Below are 21,048 nucleotides of genomic sequence, written 5' to 3' on the forward strand. Positions count from 1 at the left end.
TATATATGTGTTAGCATACAGTATTTGTCTTTCTCTTTCTGACTTACTTCACTCTGTATGACAGACTCTAGGTCCATCTACCTCACTACAAATTAACTCAATTTCGTTTCTTTTTATGGCTGAGTAATATTCCATTGTATATATGTGCCACATCTTCTTTATCCATTCATCCGATGATGGACACTTAGGTTGCTTCCACGTCCTGGTTATTGTAAATAGAGCTGCAATGAACATTGTGGTACATGACTCTTTTTGAATTATGGTTTTCTCAGGGTATATGCCCAGTAGTGGCATTGCTGGGTCATATGGTAGTTCTATTTGTAGTTTTTTAAGGAACCTCCATATATTCTCCATAGTGGCTGTATCAATTTACATTCCCACCAACAGTGCAAGACGTTTCCCTTATCTCCACACCCTCTCCAGCATTTATTGTTTGTAGAATTTTCGTTGATGGCTATTCTGACCTTTATGAGAGAATATGGCATTGTAGATTTGATTTGCATTTCTCTAATGATTAGAGAATGTTGAGCATTCTTTCATGTGTTTGTTGGCAATCTGTATATCTTCTTTGGAGAAATGTCTATTTAGGTCTTCTGCCCATTTTTGGATCGGGTTGTTTGTTTTTTTCGATATTGATCTGCATGAGCTGCTTGTAAATTTTGGAGAATAATCCTCTGTCAGTTGCTTCATTTGTAAATATTTTCTCCCATTCTGAGAGTTGTCTTTTCATCTTGTTTATGGTTTCCTTTGCTGTGCAAAAGTTTTTCAGTTTCATTAGATCCCATTTGTTTTTTTTTTTTAACATCTTTATTGGGGTATAATTGCTTTACAATGGTGTGTTAGTTTCTGCTTTATAACAAAGTGAATCAGTTATACATATGTTCCCATATCTCTTCCCTCTTGCGTCTCCCTCCCTCCCACCCTCCCTATCCCACCCCTCCAGGCTGTCACAAAGCACCGAGCCAATATCCCTGTGCCATGCGGCTGCTTCCCACTAGCTATCTACCTTACTAGGTTTGTTAGTGTGTATATGTCCATGACTCTCTCTCGCCCTGTCACAGCTCACCCTTCCCCCTCCCCATAACCTCAAGTCTGTTCTCTAGGAGGTCTGCGTCTTTATTCCTGCCTTACCCCTAGGTTCTTCATGACATTTTTTTTCTTAAATTCCATATATATGTGTTAGCATACAGTATTTGTCTTTTTCTTTCTGACTTACTTCACTGTGTATGACAGACTCTAGGTCTATCCACCTCATTACAAATAGCTCAATTTCGTTTCCTTTTATGGCTGAGTAATATTCCATTGTATATATGTGCCACATCTTCTTTATCCATTCATCCGATGATGGGCACTTAGGTTGTTTCCATCTCCGGGCTATTGTAAATAGAGCTGCAATGAACATTTTGGTACATGACTCTTTTTGAATTTTGGTTTTCTCAGGGTATATGCCCAGTAGTGGGATTGCTGGGTCATATGGTAGTTCTATTTGTAGTTTTTTAAGGAACCTCCATACTGTTCTCCATAGTGGTTGAACCAATTCACATTCCCACCAGCAGTGCAAGAGGGTTCCCTTTTCTCCACACCCTCTCCAGCATTTATTGTTTCTAGATTTTTTGATGATGGCCATTCTGACTGGTGTGAGATGATATCTCATTGTAGTTTTGATTTGCATTTCTCTAATGATTAATGATGTTGAGCATTCTTTCATGTGTTTGTTGGCAGTCTGTATATCTTCTTTGGAGAAATGTCTATTTAGGTCTTCTGCCCATTTTTGGATTGGGTTGTTTTTTTTTTGTTATTGAGCTGCATGAGCTGCTTGTAAATTTTGGAGATTAATCCTTTGTCGGTTGCTTCATTTGCAAATATTTTCTCCCATTCTGAGAGTTGTCTTTTGGTCTTGTTTATGGTTTCCTTTGCTGTGCAAAAGCTTTGAAGTTTCATTAGGTCCCATTTGTTTATTTTTGTTTTTATTTCCATTTCTCTAGGAGGTGGGTCAGAAAGAATCTTGCTGTGATTTATGTCATAGAGTGTTCTGCCTATGTTTTCCTCTAAGAGTTTGATAGCGTCTGGCCTTACATTTTGGTCTTTAATCCATTTTGAGTTTATATTTATGGATGGTGTTAGGGAGGGTTCTAATTCCACTCTTTTATGTGTAGCTGTCCAGTTTTCCCAGCACCACTTATTGAAGAGGCTGTCTTTTCTCCATTGTATATTCTTGCCTCCTTTATCAAAGATAAGGTGACCATATGTGCATGGGTTTATCTCTGGGCTTTCTATCCTGTTCCATTGATCTATATTTCTGTTTTTGTGTCAGTACCATACTGTATGGATTACTGTAGCTTTGTAGTATAGTCTGAAGTCAGGGAGCCTGATGCCTCCAGCTCTGTTTTTCTTTCTCAAGATTTCTTTGGCTACTTGGAGTCTTTTGCGGTTCCATACAAACTGTGAAATTTTTTGTTCTAGTTCTGTGAAAAATGCCAGTGGTAGTTTGATAGGGATTGCATTGAATCTGTAGATTGCTTTGGGTAGTATAGTCATTTTCACAATGTTAATTCTTCCACTCCAGAACATGATATATCTCTCCATCTGTCTGTATAATCTTTGATTTCTTTCATCAGTGTCTTATACTTTTCTGCATACAGGTCTTTTGTCTCCTTAGGTATGATTATTCCTAGATATTTTATTCTTTTTGTTGCAATGGTAAATGGGAGTGTTTCCTTAATTTCAATCTCAGGTTTTTTATCATTAGTGTAGAGGAATGCCAGAGATTTCTATGCATTTATTTTGTATCCTGTTACTTTACCAAATTCATTGATTAGCTCTAGTAGTTTTCTGGTAGCATCTTTAGGATTCTCTATGTATAGTATCATGTCATCTGCAACGAGTGACAGTTTTACTTTTTTCTTTTCTGATTTGGAATCATTTATTTCTTTTTCTTTTGTAATTGCTATGGCTAAAACTTCCAAAACTATGTGGAATAATAGCGGTTAGAGTGGGCAACCTTGTCTTGTTCCTGATCCTAGTGGAAATGTTTTCAGTTTTTCACCATTGAGGACGATTTTGGCTGTGGGTTTGTCATATATGGCCTTTACTATGTTGAGGAAAGTTCCCTCTATGCCTACTTCCTGTAGGGTTTTTATCATAAATGGATGTTGAATTTTGTTGAAAGCTTTCTCTGCGTCTATTGAGATGATCATATGGTTTTTCTCCTTCAATTTGTTAATATGGTGTATCACATTGATTGATTTGCGTATATTGAAGAATCCTTGCATTCCTGGGATAAACCCCACTTGACCATGCTGTATGATCCTTTTAATGTGCTGTTGGATTCTGTTTGCTAGTATTTTGTTGAGGATTTTTACGTCTATGTTCATCAGTGATATTGGTCTGTAGTTTTCTTTCTTTGTGTCATCTTTGTCTGGTTTTGGTATCAGGGTGATGGTGGCCTCGTAGAATGAGTTTTGGAGCTTTCCTCCCTCTATTATATTTTGGGAGACTTTGAGAAGGACAGGTGATAGCTCTTCTCTAAATGTTTGATAGCATTCGCTATGAAGCCATCTGGTCCTGGGCTTTTGTTTGTTGGAAGATATTTATTCACAGTTTCAACTTCAGTGCTTGTGATTGGTCTGTTCATATTTTCTATTTCTTCTTGGTTCAGTCTCAGCAGGTTGTGCATTTCTAAGAATTTGTCCATTTCTTCCAGGTTGTCCATTTTATTGGCATATAGTTGCTTGTAGTAATCTCTCATGATCTTTTGTATTTCTGCAGTGTCAGTTTTTACTTCTGCTTTTTCATTTCTAATTCTATTTATTTGAGTCTTCTCCCTGTTTTTCTTGATGAGTCTGGCTAATGGTTTATCAATTTTGTTTATCTTCTCAAAGAACCAGCTTTTAGTTTTATTGATCTTTGCTATCTTTTCCTTCATTTCTTTGTCATTTATTACTGATCTGATCCTTATGATTTCTTTCCTTCTGCTAGCTTTGGGGTTTTTTTGTTCTTCTTTCTCTAATTGCTTTAGGTGTAAGGTTAGGTTGTTTGTTTGAGATGTTTCTTGTTTCTTAAGGTAGGACTGTATTGCTATAAAGTTCCCTCTTAGAACTGCTTTTGCTGCATCCCATAGGTTTTCAGTTGTTGTGTCTCCATTGTCATTTTTTTCTAGGTATTTTTTGATTACCTCCTTGATTTCTTCAGTGATCTCTTGGTTATTAAGTAGTGTTTTGTTTAGCCTCCATGTGTTTGTATTTTTTACAGATTTTTCCTGTAATTGATATCTAGTCTCATAACATTGTGGTCAGAAAAGATACTTGATATGATTTCAATTTTCTTAAATTTACCAAGGCTTGACTTGTGACCCAAGATATGATCTATCCTGGAGAATGTTCCATGAGCACTTGAGAAAAACGTGTATTCTGTTGTTTTTGGATGGAATGTCCTGTAAATATCAATTAAGTCCATCTTGTTTAATGTATCATTTAAAGCTTGTGTTTCCTTATTTATTTTCATTTTGGATGATCTGTCCATTGGTGAAAGTGGGGTGTTAAAGTCCCCTACTCTTATTGTGTTACTGTCAATTTCCCCTTTTATGGCTGATAGGAGCACCTCAATACATAAGGGAAATGCTATGTTGGGCGCAGAAATATCTACAATTTTTATATCTTCCTCTTGGATTGATCCCTTGATCATTATGTAGTCTCTTTCTTTGTCTCTTGTAATAGTTGTTATTTTAAAGTCTATTATGTCTGCTATGAGAATTGCTACTCCAGCTTTCTTCTGATTTCCATTTGCATGGAATATCTTTTTCCATCCCCACACTTTGAGTTTGTATGTGTCCCTAGGTCTGAAGTGGGTCTCTTGTTGACAGCACATATATGGGTCTTGTTTTTGCATCCGTTCAGCCAGTCTATGTCTTTTGGTTGGAGCATTTAATCCATTTACATTTAAGGTAATTATCAATATATATGTTCCGATTACCATTTTCTTAATTTTGGGGGGTTTGTTATTGTAGGTCTTTTCCTTCTCTTGTGTTTCCTGCCTAGACAATTCCTTTAGCATTTGTTGTAAAGCTGCTTTGGTGGTGCTGAATTCTCTTTGCTTTTGCTTGTCTGTAAAGGTTTTAATTTCTCAGTCAAATGTGATTGAGATCCTTGCTGAGTAGAGTAATCTTGGTTGTAGGTTTTTCTCCTTCATCATTTTAAATATGTCCTGCCACTCCCTTCTGGCTTGCAGAGTTTCTGCTGAAAGATCAACTGTTAACCGTATGGGGATTGCCTTGTGTGTTATTTGTTCTTTTTCCCTTGCTACTTTTAATATTTTTTCTTTGTATTTAATTTTTGATAGTTTGATTAATATGTGTCTTGTTGTGTTTTTCCTTGGATTTAACCTGTATGGGACTCTCTGTGCTTCCTGGACTTGATTGACTATTTCCTTTCCCATATTAGGGAACTTTTCAACTATAATCTCTTCAAATATTTTCTCAGTCCCTTTCTTTTTCTCTTCTTCTTCTGGGACCCCCGTAATTCGAATGTTGGTTTCTTTAATATTGTCCCAGAGGTCTCTGAGACTGTCCTCAATTCTTCTCATTCTTTTTTCTTTATTCTGCTCTGCAGTAGTTATTTCCACTATTTTATCTTCCAGGTCACTTCTCCGTTCTTCTGCCTCAGTTATTCCACTATTGATCCCTTCTAGAGAATTTTTAATTTCATTTATCGTGTTGTTCATCACTGTTTGCTCTTGTTCTTCTAGGTCCTTGTTAAACGTTTCTTGTATTTTCACCATTCTATTTCCAAGATTTTGGATCATCTTTACTATCATTATTCTGAATTGTTTTTCGGGTAGACTTCCTATTTCCTCTTCATTTGTTTGGTCTGGTGGTTTTTTGCCTTGCTCCTTCATCTGCTGTGTGTCTCTCTGTCTTCTTATTTTGCTTAACTTACTGTGTTTGGGGTCTCCTTTTTGCAGGCTGCAGGTTTGTAGTTCCCGTTGTTTTTGGTGTCTGTCTCCAGTGGCTAAGTTTGGTTCATTGGGTTGTGTAGGCTTCCTGGTGGAGGCAACAAGTGCCTGTATTCTGGTGGATGAGGCTGGATCTTGTCTTTCTGGTGGGCAGGTCCACGTCTGGTGGTGTGTTTTGGGGTGTATGTGGCCTTATTATGATTTTAGGTACCCTCTCTGCTAATGGGTGGGGTTGTGTTCCTGTCTTACTAGTTGTTTGGCATAGGGTGTCCAGCACTGTAGTTTGCTGGCCATTGAGTGAAGCTGGGTCAGAGTTGGAGATCTCTGGGAGATTTTTGCCATTTGATATTACGTGGAGCTGGGAGGTCTCTTGTGGACCAGTGTCCTGAACTTGGCTCTGCCACCTCAGAGGCACAGCCCTGACACCCGGCTGGAGCACCAAGAGCCTGTCATCCACATGGCTGCTAGTGTTGGAGGGTCTCCTGCTGAGGTGAGGGGAGGCTGTGGCTCACCATGGGGACAAGGACACTGGCAGCAGAAGTTCTGGGAAGTACTCCTTGGCGTGAGCCCTCCCAGAGTCTGCCATTAGCCCCACCAAAGAGCCCAGGTAGCAACCATCACTTTTTTTGATGCACAAACTATGACAAATTTGCCCAGCAGGAGACCCTTCAAAGGGGCTCCTGTGTCCTTTTGACACAATCTCACTAATTTTTTAATGACTCACTGCTTTATGGCACAACAAGGTACTCAATGTTCACTTCTACTTTCCCAGCCCAGATCTAGAATCCTGGCTCCTTTTAGTGGAGAAAATATGTAGAAACTAAGATATGGGCACACTGATATTGGTAATTCAAATTTAACACTACAGAGATTTTCCCTTCTTCTTTTATTTTATATTTATATCTCCTTTTCCCTGCAGTGAAAATCCTATAACACCAATACATTTGTTTTATTCCATAGTATAGCAAAAACAATCTCAGAATTTCAATACCAATATTTCCACTAACAACAAACCCAGAAAGTAAAGTTTAAGATTTCTTTACAGTTCTTTTTGTCCTCTCACTATACTTCTAGTATAGATATATATTCAGAATATGATGTTCAAACTTTACTGAAATTATTATTTTCTCTATGTGGCTATGTTATCAATTTTATACTGAGTTAGCCACAGTTGTTTCTGTTTGTTTTCAAGTTGAGACAATTGAACTATGTTATATGTTAATCCAACAGAAGCCTGAAAAATGAAGCCTGAAATGAAGTATTCAACCACCAAAATTTCCCCAGCAAAGATGAACAGCTCAGCAGGCAAAGCCTTGGTAAAATCTCCCAAGTTGAGAAGTAAGGACTTAAGCCTTTCTGATTGTTTTACACACTATTTTTTACCTGTTACCAAATCTTTATTATTCCAATGTTTATACATTCTACCTTACCAAAAACTACTAAGAATACAAGAGCTGAAATTGAAAGGGATGGCTCATACATGTGTAACACAGTCAGTGCTGTTTTGTTTTGTTTTGTTTTGTTTTTTGCGGTACGTGGGCCTCTCACTGTTATGGCCTCTCCCGTTGCGGAGCACAGGCTCCGGAGGCGCAGGCTCAGCGGCCATGGCTCACGGGCCCAGCCGCTCCGCGGCATGTGGGATCTTCCCGGACCGGGGCACGAACCCGTGTCCCCTGCATCGGCAGGCGGACTCTCAACCATTGCGCCACCAGGGAAGCCCAGTGCTGGTTTTAAACAGACTATATCTGGCCAACTTTTGCTTATTTGATATATCACAGAACAGGAGTGGCTCAGATGACTTAAACCTGCTAATAGTGATAAACGTAATTATGGCCCTTCATATTAACCCCTTCTCTACCCATACTTCCTGCCACCAAATCCCAAAACCTTTTTCCCAGATTTCCTAACAAAAATTTAAACGGACCCACTTTTATTCAACAAACATTTATTAAGACCTTTGGTATATCGAGCTTGTGGTCTTGACTTGAGACTTCTGATAAAGGAGAGAATAACAAGCAAATATATTTGCATAATCCAGGACCCAAATAAAGCAGAATTGACCAAATGATGCTCAAGTCTGTCCAATTGCAAACTCAAAGGGTTTGGAATAAGTTGAAAGGTAACTAAGTCAGGTAGTAGCCTTACCTTTAAAATCAAAGGACTATTAACATCTTTGATTCTTAAAATTACTTATCCTAGAAAAGAATTATGCAAATTTATTCTCATGTTTTTCATTTGAGAGCAGTAACACAAAAGAATTAACAGAGCTCTGGTGGACCAGAAAGAAAATACAGCATGAGAAATGGTAGTGGGGACTGGCATATCTTTGTCCTTTGTGCTCTTCTGCATTTCCCTGAACATTTTAGGCGAGAAGAGAAAGCAGTGTTAAAGAATATCATTTCTGTCTCCCTGAGGCTCTGGCCCACCCATGCTCTTCTTTTGTAAGTAGGAAAACCAGTAATTGGACTGCGGTTTCTGAATCACCAGGAAATCACAGCTAAGTTAGTTCTTTTATTTATGTCTGAGTCAAAATGCTCCTTGCAGGAACAGTGACTCATTAGAAGTGACTCTGTGTCTCCAAATTCCCTCTTAATAAAAAATGAATTTTCTTTGTACCCTAGGAGATGTGGGCTCTATGTAGATACTGGAATGAGGGAGGGAGCAGGCTGGAATATACATCAGAGTTTCTGGCATTGATGGAAAATGAAAATGTAACCCCACCTGTCGGGGTTCAGTGGCCCTAACTGCTTATTTACACCATTCAGAGAAACAATGATAAAGATAATCCCAAATCTCATCGCATTATTTTTATGGTTCCTTAGCAGATTTTCCCTTCCAACAATATTGGCTCAGTTTAATACTATAATTGTCATTATTTAAACACTCCTGGCTAAAATTTCAACAGATCCCTGTGTGGTGTGTGACAGGTATGAACTGCTTTTCAAAAATGTCACATCTTATTTTTCTATATAAACTGCTCTGAGCCCCCAAACAACAAAGTTCATTTTAATTCCTTCTCCTCCCCTGGGCTAGCAGGATCTTACACAATCACAAAGCCATAAAACGCAATACCCAACCACTACAGGTATCCATACAGTCAGGTCCCACATGAGTTCTGGTCAGCACCAGGGCATTTCACCTCTAGTGCCAACAGGGTACGGGACTTCATGAGCTAGAGGAAAGCCTCTCCCCAAACTCATCTCCTTCCCTGTTTCTAGGAAGCTACTCCTCAGGGTCAGGCCATTCTCCTCTGTTAATTCCTCTCCCCCATATCCATCAACCCTTTCCCTGCCCTGAAAATACAGTGTCCTTATGTATCTATCCAGAGGTCACAATATGGGAGCTCTGGGACATATCCATCCAGCAGGAGTATTTTAGTTGGCCTGAATAGTATTACTGTTGTTTTTTAATTGAGACAACATTTAAAAATTGGGAGATTTTGCATAAAAGTCTGAATGTGTGGTTTCTCTCAAAAAATCTGAAGATCTAGCAACAAATGGGCCCATATCCCTACATGACAATAGTTGAAGGTAGAACTGAGTAGGGATCACCCCCTTTAGTTTGCAGCTCTCCACAGAAGATCTTCTGTTACAGTGAAGGAGCTTTCACTTTATCCTGTGGACAGTAGGGAACCAACTGAAAATGTTTAATTGAGGAAAAACAAGACATTTTTATTTTGGAAAGACCATGTTGGTGGTAGTGAAGATGGAGCAAGCAGGCAAGAGTAGAAATAGAAACTGATCAGAGGTCTACTGCATTCATCTTAGGGGTCTGGTGATGAGGGCCTGACCTAAGATGGCAGAATGGAAAGACTAAAATTCAGATACGTTCAGAAAGTGAAATCAGTAAGGTAAACCGAATAAATTGAAGGATAGAGAGAGGGGAAAATGGATAATTCTCAGCTTTCTGATTTAAAAATTGGGCAGATAACGGCAGATAGAGGTACTGTTTTTAAAGATAGGGAATTATGGAGGAATATATTGGGGGTAAAAGATAAAGAAGTTGTTTTTTTATTATGAGTATATTTGCATTTGGGGTATGTGTATGTCATTCAGGTAGAGATGTCCAGAATTCAGAAGGCTCTACGTAGATAGAAATAGACATGCTTTAAGGTAACTTTAGTCAAAATGCCCTGTGGCATCAAAATTTCTGTAGAGAAAGAGCAACAGATATAAAGCTCAGGAGACAGACCAAAGGTAGAGTTACAGTTTGGGGAGTCATCAACATAGAAAAAGATGATTGAAGTCATTGGAGCAAGCAAGATTGCCCAGAAAGAAAGCCTAGAGTGAGAAAAAAAGGCAAAGGACAAAACCTTCAGGAACACCAGCGTTTTAGGATCAGGCAGAGAAGGAAGAACTAACAAAGAGACAGAGATGGACTGATCAGAGGGAAACAAGGAGAATCCAAGGAGACAGCTGATACAACAAGGGAAGAAGGGTTCAAAGAAGGAAGTGGTCCCCAAGTCAAATGCAACAAATGGGTCAAAGGTAGTAAACAGGGCAAAGAGACCTTGGTAAAATTAGTGTTTGGGGAAAAAATGAAAGATGAAGTGATTCCCTTCTGTAGTTCCTGCCAGCTGTGGTCTGGCTCTACAAAAAGATTTCCAGGCCCATTCCCATTTACTCACCAGAAATGCCTGAGGGATTTCATCATGCAGTTGCTATGATGAAACTGTTTATGAGAATTTCCTTAAAAGCCATATAAATACACTGCCCTCAGATATCAAGCAGGATGGAGACACAGGAAATGGCAACAGCCTTTTCATAAGTTTGAGCTCGCCTTTTGACCCTAGTGGAACACTCTCTTCTACAGAGTTCATAAGGCCATGACCGCTTCATGCTTTCCTCCCAAGAACACAACCCTCACACCACAGTTTCAGCTGCCCCGAATACCAAAGTATACCTTCTTCCAAACTCTCCCAATGTAAAGTATTTTAAATACTTCAAACACAGTCATCCCCCAAGGAATTATACCTAGTGTTTGTCTCACTAGATGCTAGCCCTTACATTCACATATTTAGCCCTCAATTCTCTTTTTCTACATCCATAATATTTCCCCAGTGCTATGACCCTCACTTCTAACTACCCAAGACCCATATCCTCCTCCCCAAAGAGTCCACTCTCAATATTAGACATACCTGGCATGGGATACCTCATGGGATGCTACACATAATGAGAAGCATACAGGAATGAGCATGCTTAGAGCATCATCTTATGCCTTTTAACTCTGAAGAGACGATGTGATACAGTATAGTGTAAACCCTGACAGGTGGATTTTGTTTTTCTATTTTGTAATGCAAGTGCCCGACTTAAGCTTTGATTGCTGAGGCATGCACTTCAAAGAGGTATCCACTACAAAGAGGCATCTACTTCAAAGATGGCTATCTCAAATAAATACATGGCCAGCCACAAGACTAGATAAAGAAAAGGAGATCTTGGTTGATTTTCATAACTGGCCATTTGGACTACTTTCTTTTTTTCTCTTCCCACACTTTAAATTCCTGCCTTTATGTTTTAAATTCACCAATAAATAGTGAGCTCTCGCTATCCTAGGCTCCCACCCTCAACCCCAATAAAAGCAGAACCCCACACCCGTGTACCCTCTCTACCTGTGACTTCTCTGTGGGGTCCCAGATATGCAGTGTAATTTACAGATCCTATAATTAATTAACCTTTATTTCTTCAGTTTCCTGATGGTTATTGCTGAAGGTCATCTTGCAATCATAATAAGAACCTTAACAGCCAGTCCGAAAACAACATTGGTTATTGACAGGCTAAGACCAGCACAAAACATGCAATTAATGACATATTGTATTAAATTAGTTGTCAGGAGACCAAGTTCAGTGTTGGCTCTGGCACAGCTTTGTAAATTATCTTTGCACTATATAAATGTGAGATACTGTAGCTGACATATCTGTATTATAAAGGAATATTAGGGATTTCCAGGGTGAATGAGTATGATTTAATGGCCTTTCCCTGTTCAGACAGTTGAAGATACTTAAAGGTAGATGCCCATCTGAATTGGAAGTAAGATATAGATAATTCAAAACAGTAACTAACAAAAGTTTATTCCACTTAACTTTGAAAAGCATATTAGGAAGGCAAATCTTCTTGAGAATAAAAAAAAATCATAGAATGGGTCTCAAATCACAAGGAATTATTTTCATTTTCTGAATTACTGTCAATAATTGAAATTTGGCTACATTGCATAAATTGCTTGATAATTCATTTACTATAATGTTGGAAATTGAGATCCTATGACTCAAGTGTTTCTTTTCTATTTGACTTTGAAAGGCTTTTTATGATTTCCAAGTGACAAATTTAATGTTTTATTTGAGATTTTAATTTTTATTTGGATAAATGAAATCAGAATTACTGAATAACTGATTATATTTTTTTTACTTCAACTGATTTAATTTCAGTTTGCATTTTGCTATTCCCTAAAGTTGTAGTGTAGCATTTTTTTTAGATGGAGGTAGATGGAAGCATAGCTTTGATATTAGACACACTTGAGTCACATCTTCTCACCAGACCTGTAACCTTGGGCAAGTGTTGTGAATGCTAAGAACTTCAAATTATCATCTGTAAAACAAAGAGAATAATACCTACCTTGCAATATTATTTGTGAAGGGTTAAAGGCAACAGTATGTAGAATTATCAGTACAGTGCTTGGCCCACTGTAGACACACTAATATTTGACAAGGGAGTCAAAAATACTCAATGGAGAAAAGATGGTCTCTTCAATAAATGGTGCTAGGAAAACTGGATAATAACATGTAAAAGAATGAAACCTAACTCCTATCTACACCACTCACAAAAATTAACGCCCAATGGATTAAAGACTTAAACGTAAGACCTGAAACCACAAAACTCCTAGAAGAAAACATAGGCAGAAAGCTCCCTAACATGGTCGGCTATTTTTAGTATCAATAACTTTTATAGACTATAGTCATCTCTCCAAAATTATTAAAAGTATACTCTAGATAAGTAGAAATGATTGTAGATTTCATATGATCAAAGAGCTCCCGCTCAGTTAGGCAAAAATTGCTATATGTTGGATGTAGATCCACACTCCCTTAAACCAATTTTGAAACCAAAATCTTTTCTAAAGACCTAAAGTTTTTCGTATCTCATTTGACAGCAAAATATGACCTGAACTCATTTGACAGCTAAATCCTGACCTGAACCACATGAGGTCTTTATTTATTTCACTTTATGTAAATTTTCCTGTTTCACTATAAAATTTTTTATTATGAGGTGCTTCCCTAGTCCCTGCTGGGTGTTCTAGGTATATACAATATATGGTCTACATGACAATCTTAAAATGTAATAAACTCTGAATTTTGAAACACAACTGGCCCCAAGGTTTCTGATAAGATACTGTGGACCTGTAGTTGCTTTCTTGGTCTGGTACACTCAGGGTTTGTAAAAGGATAAAGATGGATGGAATGAAATGGTATCACAATTTTTTCAATTGCTCAGAATCCCAACAGAAGGCTGAAGAAGTTTGCCCCATGGTCTTTATGCAGCTACGCTCTGGCCTTAAAATAGAAAAGAAGACCTGTTACTTTAGGAAAGAAACCACCAAAAGGCATTCACCAAGAACAGGTAAGGAGAAACTGCATTTCCTGATAATTTTTCAACGTAATGATGGGCATCTATTTGCCTTCACTTACCACATCAAGATACATAAATTTTTCCCTCATCCAAATTCCTTCTGGAAAAGAGTAAGGATGATGAACTATTTTTTAGCCATTTTCAGAAGGGCATATAGAGTTTTTAATAGCATGGGAGAAATGGTTATGCTATAATATTAAGTAAAAATAGAGGATACAAAATTATAAATATATTTACAATATTTTTATTTTTTTCATTTAAAGGAAGTAAACTAAAATGGATAGTGGTTGCCTTTTGGGTGTTGAGACCATGGGTGACTAGTTTTCTTTTGCCTGGACTCCAGCGGGTGTGCCCTATTGGGATATAAGTGTATAGGAGGTATTGATTCCTTCAGACCATGGGGTGACTGAAATCCTGGGGTCATTCATCATTGTCAGCAAGCAGCCTAGACTGGAAATCCTCAAAGGAGAGATGGGAGAGGGGTCTGCACAGAGTGAGGACTGACAGTCCAGTCTTATTCCTACACCTATCCTGCAGCTAAAATGTACAAAGAGAAACATCTGGTATTCGCTGCCTGTCAGGAGCTGGAACACCTTGGACCGTCTGTGAAGAGCTTCGCCTTCGATAAAACTAGGGTCCAGAAATATACTACAGCAACTGGTCTTCCAAGTATCAAAGGTAAGACTGGTCACAGGGGTGGTGTGAGGGTGAGGAGGGAGGTAAGACACGGACCTTGGAAATGCCACTCCAGGAAGCAGCCCCAAGTCTACAATTTCATGTAAATATATCAGAAACTTCTGTCCATTTGTTGCTGATGTGCCCATGTAGTGGTATCCAAACTAAGTACAGGGTAGTTGCTCTAACAATGCATGTGCGTTCTACAGTTAGCATTCCATTATTATTTTGAAATGCTTGCTATGGATTGGAATTTCATATACATTATTCCTGAGAAAAATACATTATCCTTTAGGGGAAAAACCATATTATCTCCCCGAACTTCAACATTTTGACAATGAAAGAAAAGGAAGAGCTATTATATTTTTTAAATATAATTTCAACTCAAGTATTTTAAATAGTTGTTAAAATGGTTTTAAATTATATCACATACTTGTGCAAATATTCAATATTTAATATTCTTAATTTTTTATATATTATTTTCTTTAGCATAATTCTATACTATAAAGAAAATACGATTTTTTCCTCCAGGACCTATATATGTAGTTTCTAAATCTGCTCCAGTTTACCCCAACATGCTGTAGAAATATTATCATTTTCTATGTGTGCTCGTATATTAAAAAAAAATTGAGAGTACTGCTTTAAGTGTCACTGTTATTTAGCCAGAAGACAGAATGAGGCTCACACCTGCATTCTCCAGGACTGTTGAAAGTCTCTGAGTAACTCCATGCTTTACAGATGGGTATTCACTTATCCATGTCTATCAAAATACAGCCCCTTCTTGCCCATAGTTCCCTAGATCATGTGGAGTCAGGAAGCAGAGGTTTCCTCAGGCAAACTCTATAACTTTTCCAGCTTCTTTCTCCCCACTAAACCCTCCCATAAGCACACTAACATGGCCTACCATGGCCTTCATGCAGGATGCTAGCATCTTTAATCCCATTCAGGTGGCACACCTCAGCCTTTTAGCTACATTAAGCTTGTGCCAGAGGCTTTCATCTGTCCAACAGTGATGGACAAAGTGCAGCTCAAATTGCAGAAACAAACACAACCTATTGAGAAAGCTTTTTTTTAATTTCTAAAAGATTTTTCATGGAAACAAGGTTTTTGAATTCTTAATGACAAGATTTTTACTTGTTACAGAACATTCTGCTTCCCTGAGTACATACAACGATCAATACATTACTTTTGTTTTCGAGGATGGAAATTATGAGATCTATGTTGAAGACTTAGGAAAAGACCAAGAGAAAGGTAGAATATTTCCTTTTGTCTTTAATGATATAATGATGACTAGTAAAGTAAAAAAATAAATTTACCAAACCATAAACAATAGATTAACTCAGACATGGCAAATAGATTTCATGCTATGTGCTAACTCCAATGCATTGGCAGGGGATGCTTGAATATCACTATATTGAGGAGGATTCAGAAGCTTATTCAGGGGGCTTCCCTGGTGGCGCAGTGGTTAAGAATCTGCCTGCCAATGCAGGGGACATGGGTTTGAGCCCTGGTCCGGGAGAATCCCACATGCCACGGAGCAACTAAGCCTGTGTGCCACAACTACTGAGTCTGCGCACTAGAGCCCGCGAGCCACAACTACTGAAGTCCATGCGCCTAGAGCCCGTGCTCTGCAGCAAGAGAGGCCACCGCGATGAGAAGCCCGTGCACTGCAACGAAGTGTAGCCCCTGCTTGCCACAACTAGAGAAAGCCCGTGCAGCAACAAAAGCCCAAAGCAGCCAAAAATAAATAAATAAAATAAGTTAAAAAAAAAAAAAAGCTTATTCAGGATTCATCAGGGGAGAAGGATGATACTGAGAAGTGGTATCTGTTGTGAAATGTGGAAAGAGGTACCACATATACTTGCTATCGCTAAATTATCTACTAGGTCTTTCCAGCTTTATCAGTATCACTAAAGTATAAACCCTAGTAAAAGAATATACCAGTGCTATGAACAACATTTTAAATATTTTAATACCAACATTGTTGGAGAATTCCTCAGAATATATTTATACATTTTTAAGACCTTTCTCAAAACCACAGAAGTTTTGCTTTTATTGATATACAATAAAAGAAGAGGATGTTCTCTGATGTTATATATATGTTGAAACTGAACCATTTGATAAAATTGTATCTCACCAAAGGGATTTTATGCATTCTCTTTCAGACAAGGTGTTACTCCGTTACTATGATTCCCAATTCCCCTCAAGTGAAACAGGTAATTTCGAAAGCTGGGTAGCTCTAGTGCTTGAATTCCTAAATTTAGGGTAAAGACAAATCCAAAAATTCTCCATGGGAAAGGAAAGCAGTCTCAGAAGGTTCTCTCCAGCCCAAATTCATGGTAAAAATCTTGGATCTAAGATTCTAAACTGATATACTCCATCTCATCCATTTTGCAGTTTAATAATTAGGATAAAGGTTTGGCTACATTTAACAGAGATTCAGAATAATAGTGTCTTAAGTTATACAAAACTTTATTTCTGTTTTAGCCAGGGCTGGAATGGCAGTTCTGCTCAACAGGTTGCCCAGACCCAGCTCCTTTTCTCTTTGTGGCTCTGCCAACATCCACATGGTTCAAGATTCCTTGCCACCATGAAAATATCCATTCAGCAGGACAGAGGAAGACAGATGTATTATTTGAGTTCTATTTCCCTTTAAGGACGCAACCTGGAAGTTGCACCTGACACTTCTATTCACCTTATATTGCTCAGAACTTAGACATATTGCTACACTTAGCTACAAGAAGGCAGGCTGGGAAACATTCTATTATTACACAAAAAGAGGAGTTGGATATTGGGGGACAACCATCAGTGGCCTTCTATGCAGACAGGGAAGCTGACAACTAGAGCAACACCCATGAGACTCACAATTCTACTAGTATTCTAATAGTATATAAGAAAACTAACCTCTCTCCTAAGGGGACTTAGAATTACCCCTTACTGTCCAATGACTCTTTAGTTTCATCTGGGTACAAGTATTTCTAAGAGATGTGTTGTTGAATGAAATAGTTATTTTATATGACATCTTGGACTCTTTTCCTGGGTGTTAAATTCATTTAAATTAAAATGAGTTACAATTCTTAACTTTATAATTTGCATTTTTTAATTGCAAGAAGGTGGTGGTGATCATCGGAAGTTAATGGTAAACCTGAGCCCCACAAAAGACAAAGACTTCTTGCTGCATGCCAACAGTAAGGAGCATTCTGTGGAGGTAATAGAAATATGCACCTAACTGTCATGACTGACTCTACTCATCTGTGCAGATTTGGGGTACTTTGAAGAAGAAGTTTTGTTTGTGCTATTGTACATAAAACAAAATCAGTTATGATTAATAACTTGCTTCTGGAACATGGAAGGGAGTGAAATGGCATGTGTAGCCTTGCTACTGAAAGTTTGATCTCTGCCAGCAGTACAGCATTGCCTGGGAGCTTTTTAGAAATGTAGACTTTCAGGCTCCCTCACAACTGAATCGAAATCAGCATTTTAACAAATCTCCAGGAGATTCATAGGTACATTAAAGTTTGAGAAGCACTGCTATATAGAATGACTTGAATCCTTTCTATTTGGCTGTAGGAACTACTGTGTTCTTCCAGGAAGTATTTCCTTGTAAAATATGGTTTTCTTAGGCAATTGAAAAACTAATTTTATACTCTGAGACTGCTAAAGGGAGAGTCATTTCCACATGCCAAGATATATAGATAACATAATAATCTACATTTTAATCATAGGATTCACTGCATTGTCTTCTTCAGTTAGTAAATAGCAGTATTATATTGGTCATGATGAAGAATTATAAACATCTTGAGGAACAAACAAGCCGAAGTGGACACAAGGAAGAAAACATTAAAGTATAATATAGAAGATAAATTATATAAATATATAGAGCTAACTAATATAGCCATGCAAGGTATTAATATAAACTCTGGATGGTAATCAGCATCTCCCTTAACAAAACATTCCTAAGTATATATAATAGTGTTTGGCATATATAACTACTCAATAATAAGTGCTGACCCCTACTGAGCTTTATTATATACCAAGAAGTGTGCTAAAGGTTTTACAAGTACTATCTCATTTAATTCTCACAATAACTCTCTTATGAAGTTATTGTATTGGTTAGGTTTGCTGTGTAACAAACCATCCCTAACACTTAATAACTTAAAATAATAATCATTTTCTATCACTCATGTATCTGTGGGTAAGTTGGGAGTTGACCGATCTAGAAAACTGGCTACACTAAAAAACTGAGGCTTGAAAGGTAAAGCAAAGTGTCCAGGTCTCAGAGATACTACATGGCAAAAGAGAAGTATGAATCCAGAAATACTGCATCCAGATCCATTCATTCTAAGCCATCATGTCTCTCAAAATATACTATCAGTGAATCAAATCAAATCCCCCTACTTTGGCCCTCTGCTCATTTCTTCCCCACCTCCCATCCCCTTCTCAGTAAGCAGGCTTGTTAGAAATATCAAGTTATGAATAATTATTCTCCTTTAGTTTCCAATACAGGGATGTAAAGTTGACTCTGGACTTCCAACTCACATATTGGTTACTTTCTCTCTTGTCTTCCTCAGCTACAAAAATGTGAAAACCAATTGCCAGAACAGGCCTTCTTTGTCCTTCATGAGGAGACCTCCCAATGTGTTTCATTTGAATGTAAGAGCAATCCTGGAGTGTTTCTAGGAGTAAAGGATAACCACCTAGCTCTTATTAAACGAGGGGAACACCCTGAGGATTCAAATGAAGAGAATACCATATTTAAGCTCTCAAACTTAATATGATGGAAAGCTGCGGATCTTGGGTTGAGTAGTCCAAACAGCTACCACTGGAGAAAGGATAAGCGATAAAGAGACAGATAACATGAAGGGAAATGGAATGTTTAGTATGCTGAGGAATGTTTTCCTTATTATGTATAAAAATATTTTTTATAATCCTTCAGTTCTGTTTTTTATTTCCCTCTGTATCACTGCATATTCAGTACAAGTACTGGTATATTAAATAGCATATTGGTAAAGAGATTTGCCAGCATTCTGAAGAGATACAGCCTGACCTTTACATTTTTCCTCTTTCAGTCCTGAAAGAACTTCTTCATATTTTGAGCTGAGACCTCTGGGGAGAAGCAAAGGGACTGATCCGCAATTTTGCTTTAGACAGGGATCAACTTAAAGAGCTACATAGGGACATAATTCTCCCTCGTTCCAAATAATAGCCTCAAACACTAGAGCCACTAATAAAAAAAAACAACTGGAAGCTACACAGATTTACCATTTCACAACTGGAATAAAACACCAAGTTTGTAAATACCGAAACTTCAGATGCCTATATAGTTAGACAGGTAATATAAATATGTGAAAAGGCAAGGATAATTTAAAAATTAAGGAAAACAAATCTAGTATTTTAAAAGTGAATAATTTCACCTCTAACTCACTTTTAAAATTCTGATTTTTATAGACTGAGTTAACTTTAAGCAAGGCATTCTTACATTAGAAAGTGAAATAAATTTTAGTTCAGACATGAAATTGAAATTATTAGGAATATCTAACAAACTAGAATATTTTTAAAAGCACTGAGCCACAATATATGTTTGGGCATCCCAGTACCATGGGTTCCAAGTACCATGGGTTCCAAGTACCATGGTGTGGACATAAGTCCTCTAACCTACTAGAGCTTAGACGGGACATAGGATTAACATTACACTTTCAATAACTGGTTATCCTTCATATGTTCTTCTGACCCTGGCTTCCAGGAATCTATGACTTTTGATATATTCATTACCTTGGACAAAATTTCTTCTCATCCTTTCTTCCGACATGCACAAGGCCTTTTGTTGTTTAGCTTCCCAATAACCCTGCTTACTATGGAATATTCACTTGACTTCTGTTCTTTCTCCATTTCTTTTGACCATCTGTGTCCTTCTGCACCCCCTGACCTCACTTCCACGTAACCTGACCTCTGAATGCCAACATTGTTATTCTGCTTTTTCTACCTGATGGTGTAGAATTTTATGTAAACCTATTTATGGCAGTATTCTTCATTAAACGTCTTTGTGTTTTATTGCTACTAAGGTACTAAAGTTTATACTCAACCATATAATAACATTTCTCAACTACTAAATAATTTTTGCTTATTTTAAAACCTTAGCAATTTCTACTGTAATTCTTCACAGGTGTAATACTGATAATAAATGACAAACATAATGACAGAATACTTATAAAATGACTTTTTCTGAAAGTGTCGGCTTTTTAATTTGTTGAGATATATTGAATATAACTGTTGATGGAACATAAAATAAAAGAGGCTGAGAATTACTGTATGAGTGCAAACAATTATAGAACAATATATCTTTGATTCATTACTTTGTCAATAATTTTACTATAGAGACAAAAATAAAAGCAGAATCTATATCACTCCCTCTGAAAAACACTAAATGTTGACCATGTGTATCTGTATGATATACTTAAACGATTATTATTAAGTAACCAAATATATCCATTACATTGTTCATATTCTTGAATAAACTGTATTTTTCAAAAGTATGTGAGACGATAATGATTTTATGATAAAATGACTCATATTGTGAAATTCTTAAGTGAAAGTAAGCATACACCAATCCATCAATGTTGGTAAGTGGAGTAGGTCATTTGTCTAATATTTTTGGTGATTCAAAATTAAGTAAGGGGCTTCCCTGGTGGCGCAGTGGTTGAGAGTCCGCCTGCCGATGCAGGGGACACGGATTCATGACCCAGTCCGGGAAGATCCCACATGCCGCGGAACGGCTAGGCCCGTGAGCCATGGCCGCTGAGCCGGCGCG

At 37.7% G+C, this 21,048-nt stretch overlaps 1 protein-coding gene across 4 annotated transcripts in view; it reads left to right on the forward strand.

Moving 5' to 3' along the window:
• IL33 (interleukin 33) overlaps positions 1-20,750 on the forward strand; it is a 47,787-nt gene extending 27,037 nt beyond the window's left edge. For 3 of the 4 annotated variants that reach the window (XM_060013455.1, XM_060013454.1, XM_060013456.1), the window contains 7 exons: positions 7,180-7,287; positions 13,431-13,556; positions 14,103-14,243; positions 15,384-15,491; positions 16,406-16,456; positions 17,351-17,448; positions 18,812-20,750. In XM_060013455.1, the coding sequence (XP_059869438.1) occupies positions 7,191-7,287; positions 13,431-13,556; positions 14,103-14,243; positions 15,384-15,491; positions 16,406-16,456; positions 17,351-17,448; positions 18,812-19,018 (828 nt within the window). In that variant the 5' untranslated portion in view covers positions 7,180-7,190 and the 3' untranslated portion in view covers positions 19,019-20,750. The remainder of the gene's footprint in view (positions 1-7,179; positions 7,288-13,430; positions 13,557-14,102; positions 14,244-15,383; positions 15,492-16,405; positions 16,457-17,350; positions 17,449-18,811) is intronic. The other variant, XM_069540723.1, reaches the window with a different exon arrangement.
• The last annotated feature ends 298 nt before the right edge of the window (positions 20,751-21,048 follow it).

Source organism: Delphinus delphis, chromosome 6, assembly GCF_949987515.2.
Source record: "Delphinus delphis chromosome 6, mDelDel1.2, whole genome shotgun sequence".
NCBI classification, from domain to species: Eukaryota; Metazoa; Chordata; class Mammalia; order Artiodactyla; family Delphinidae; genus Delphinus; species Delphinus delphis.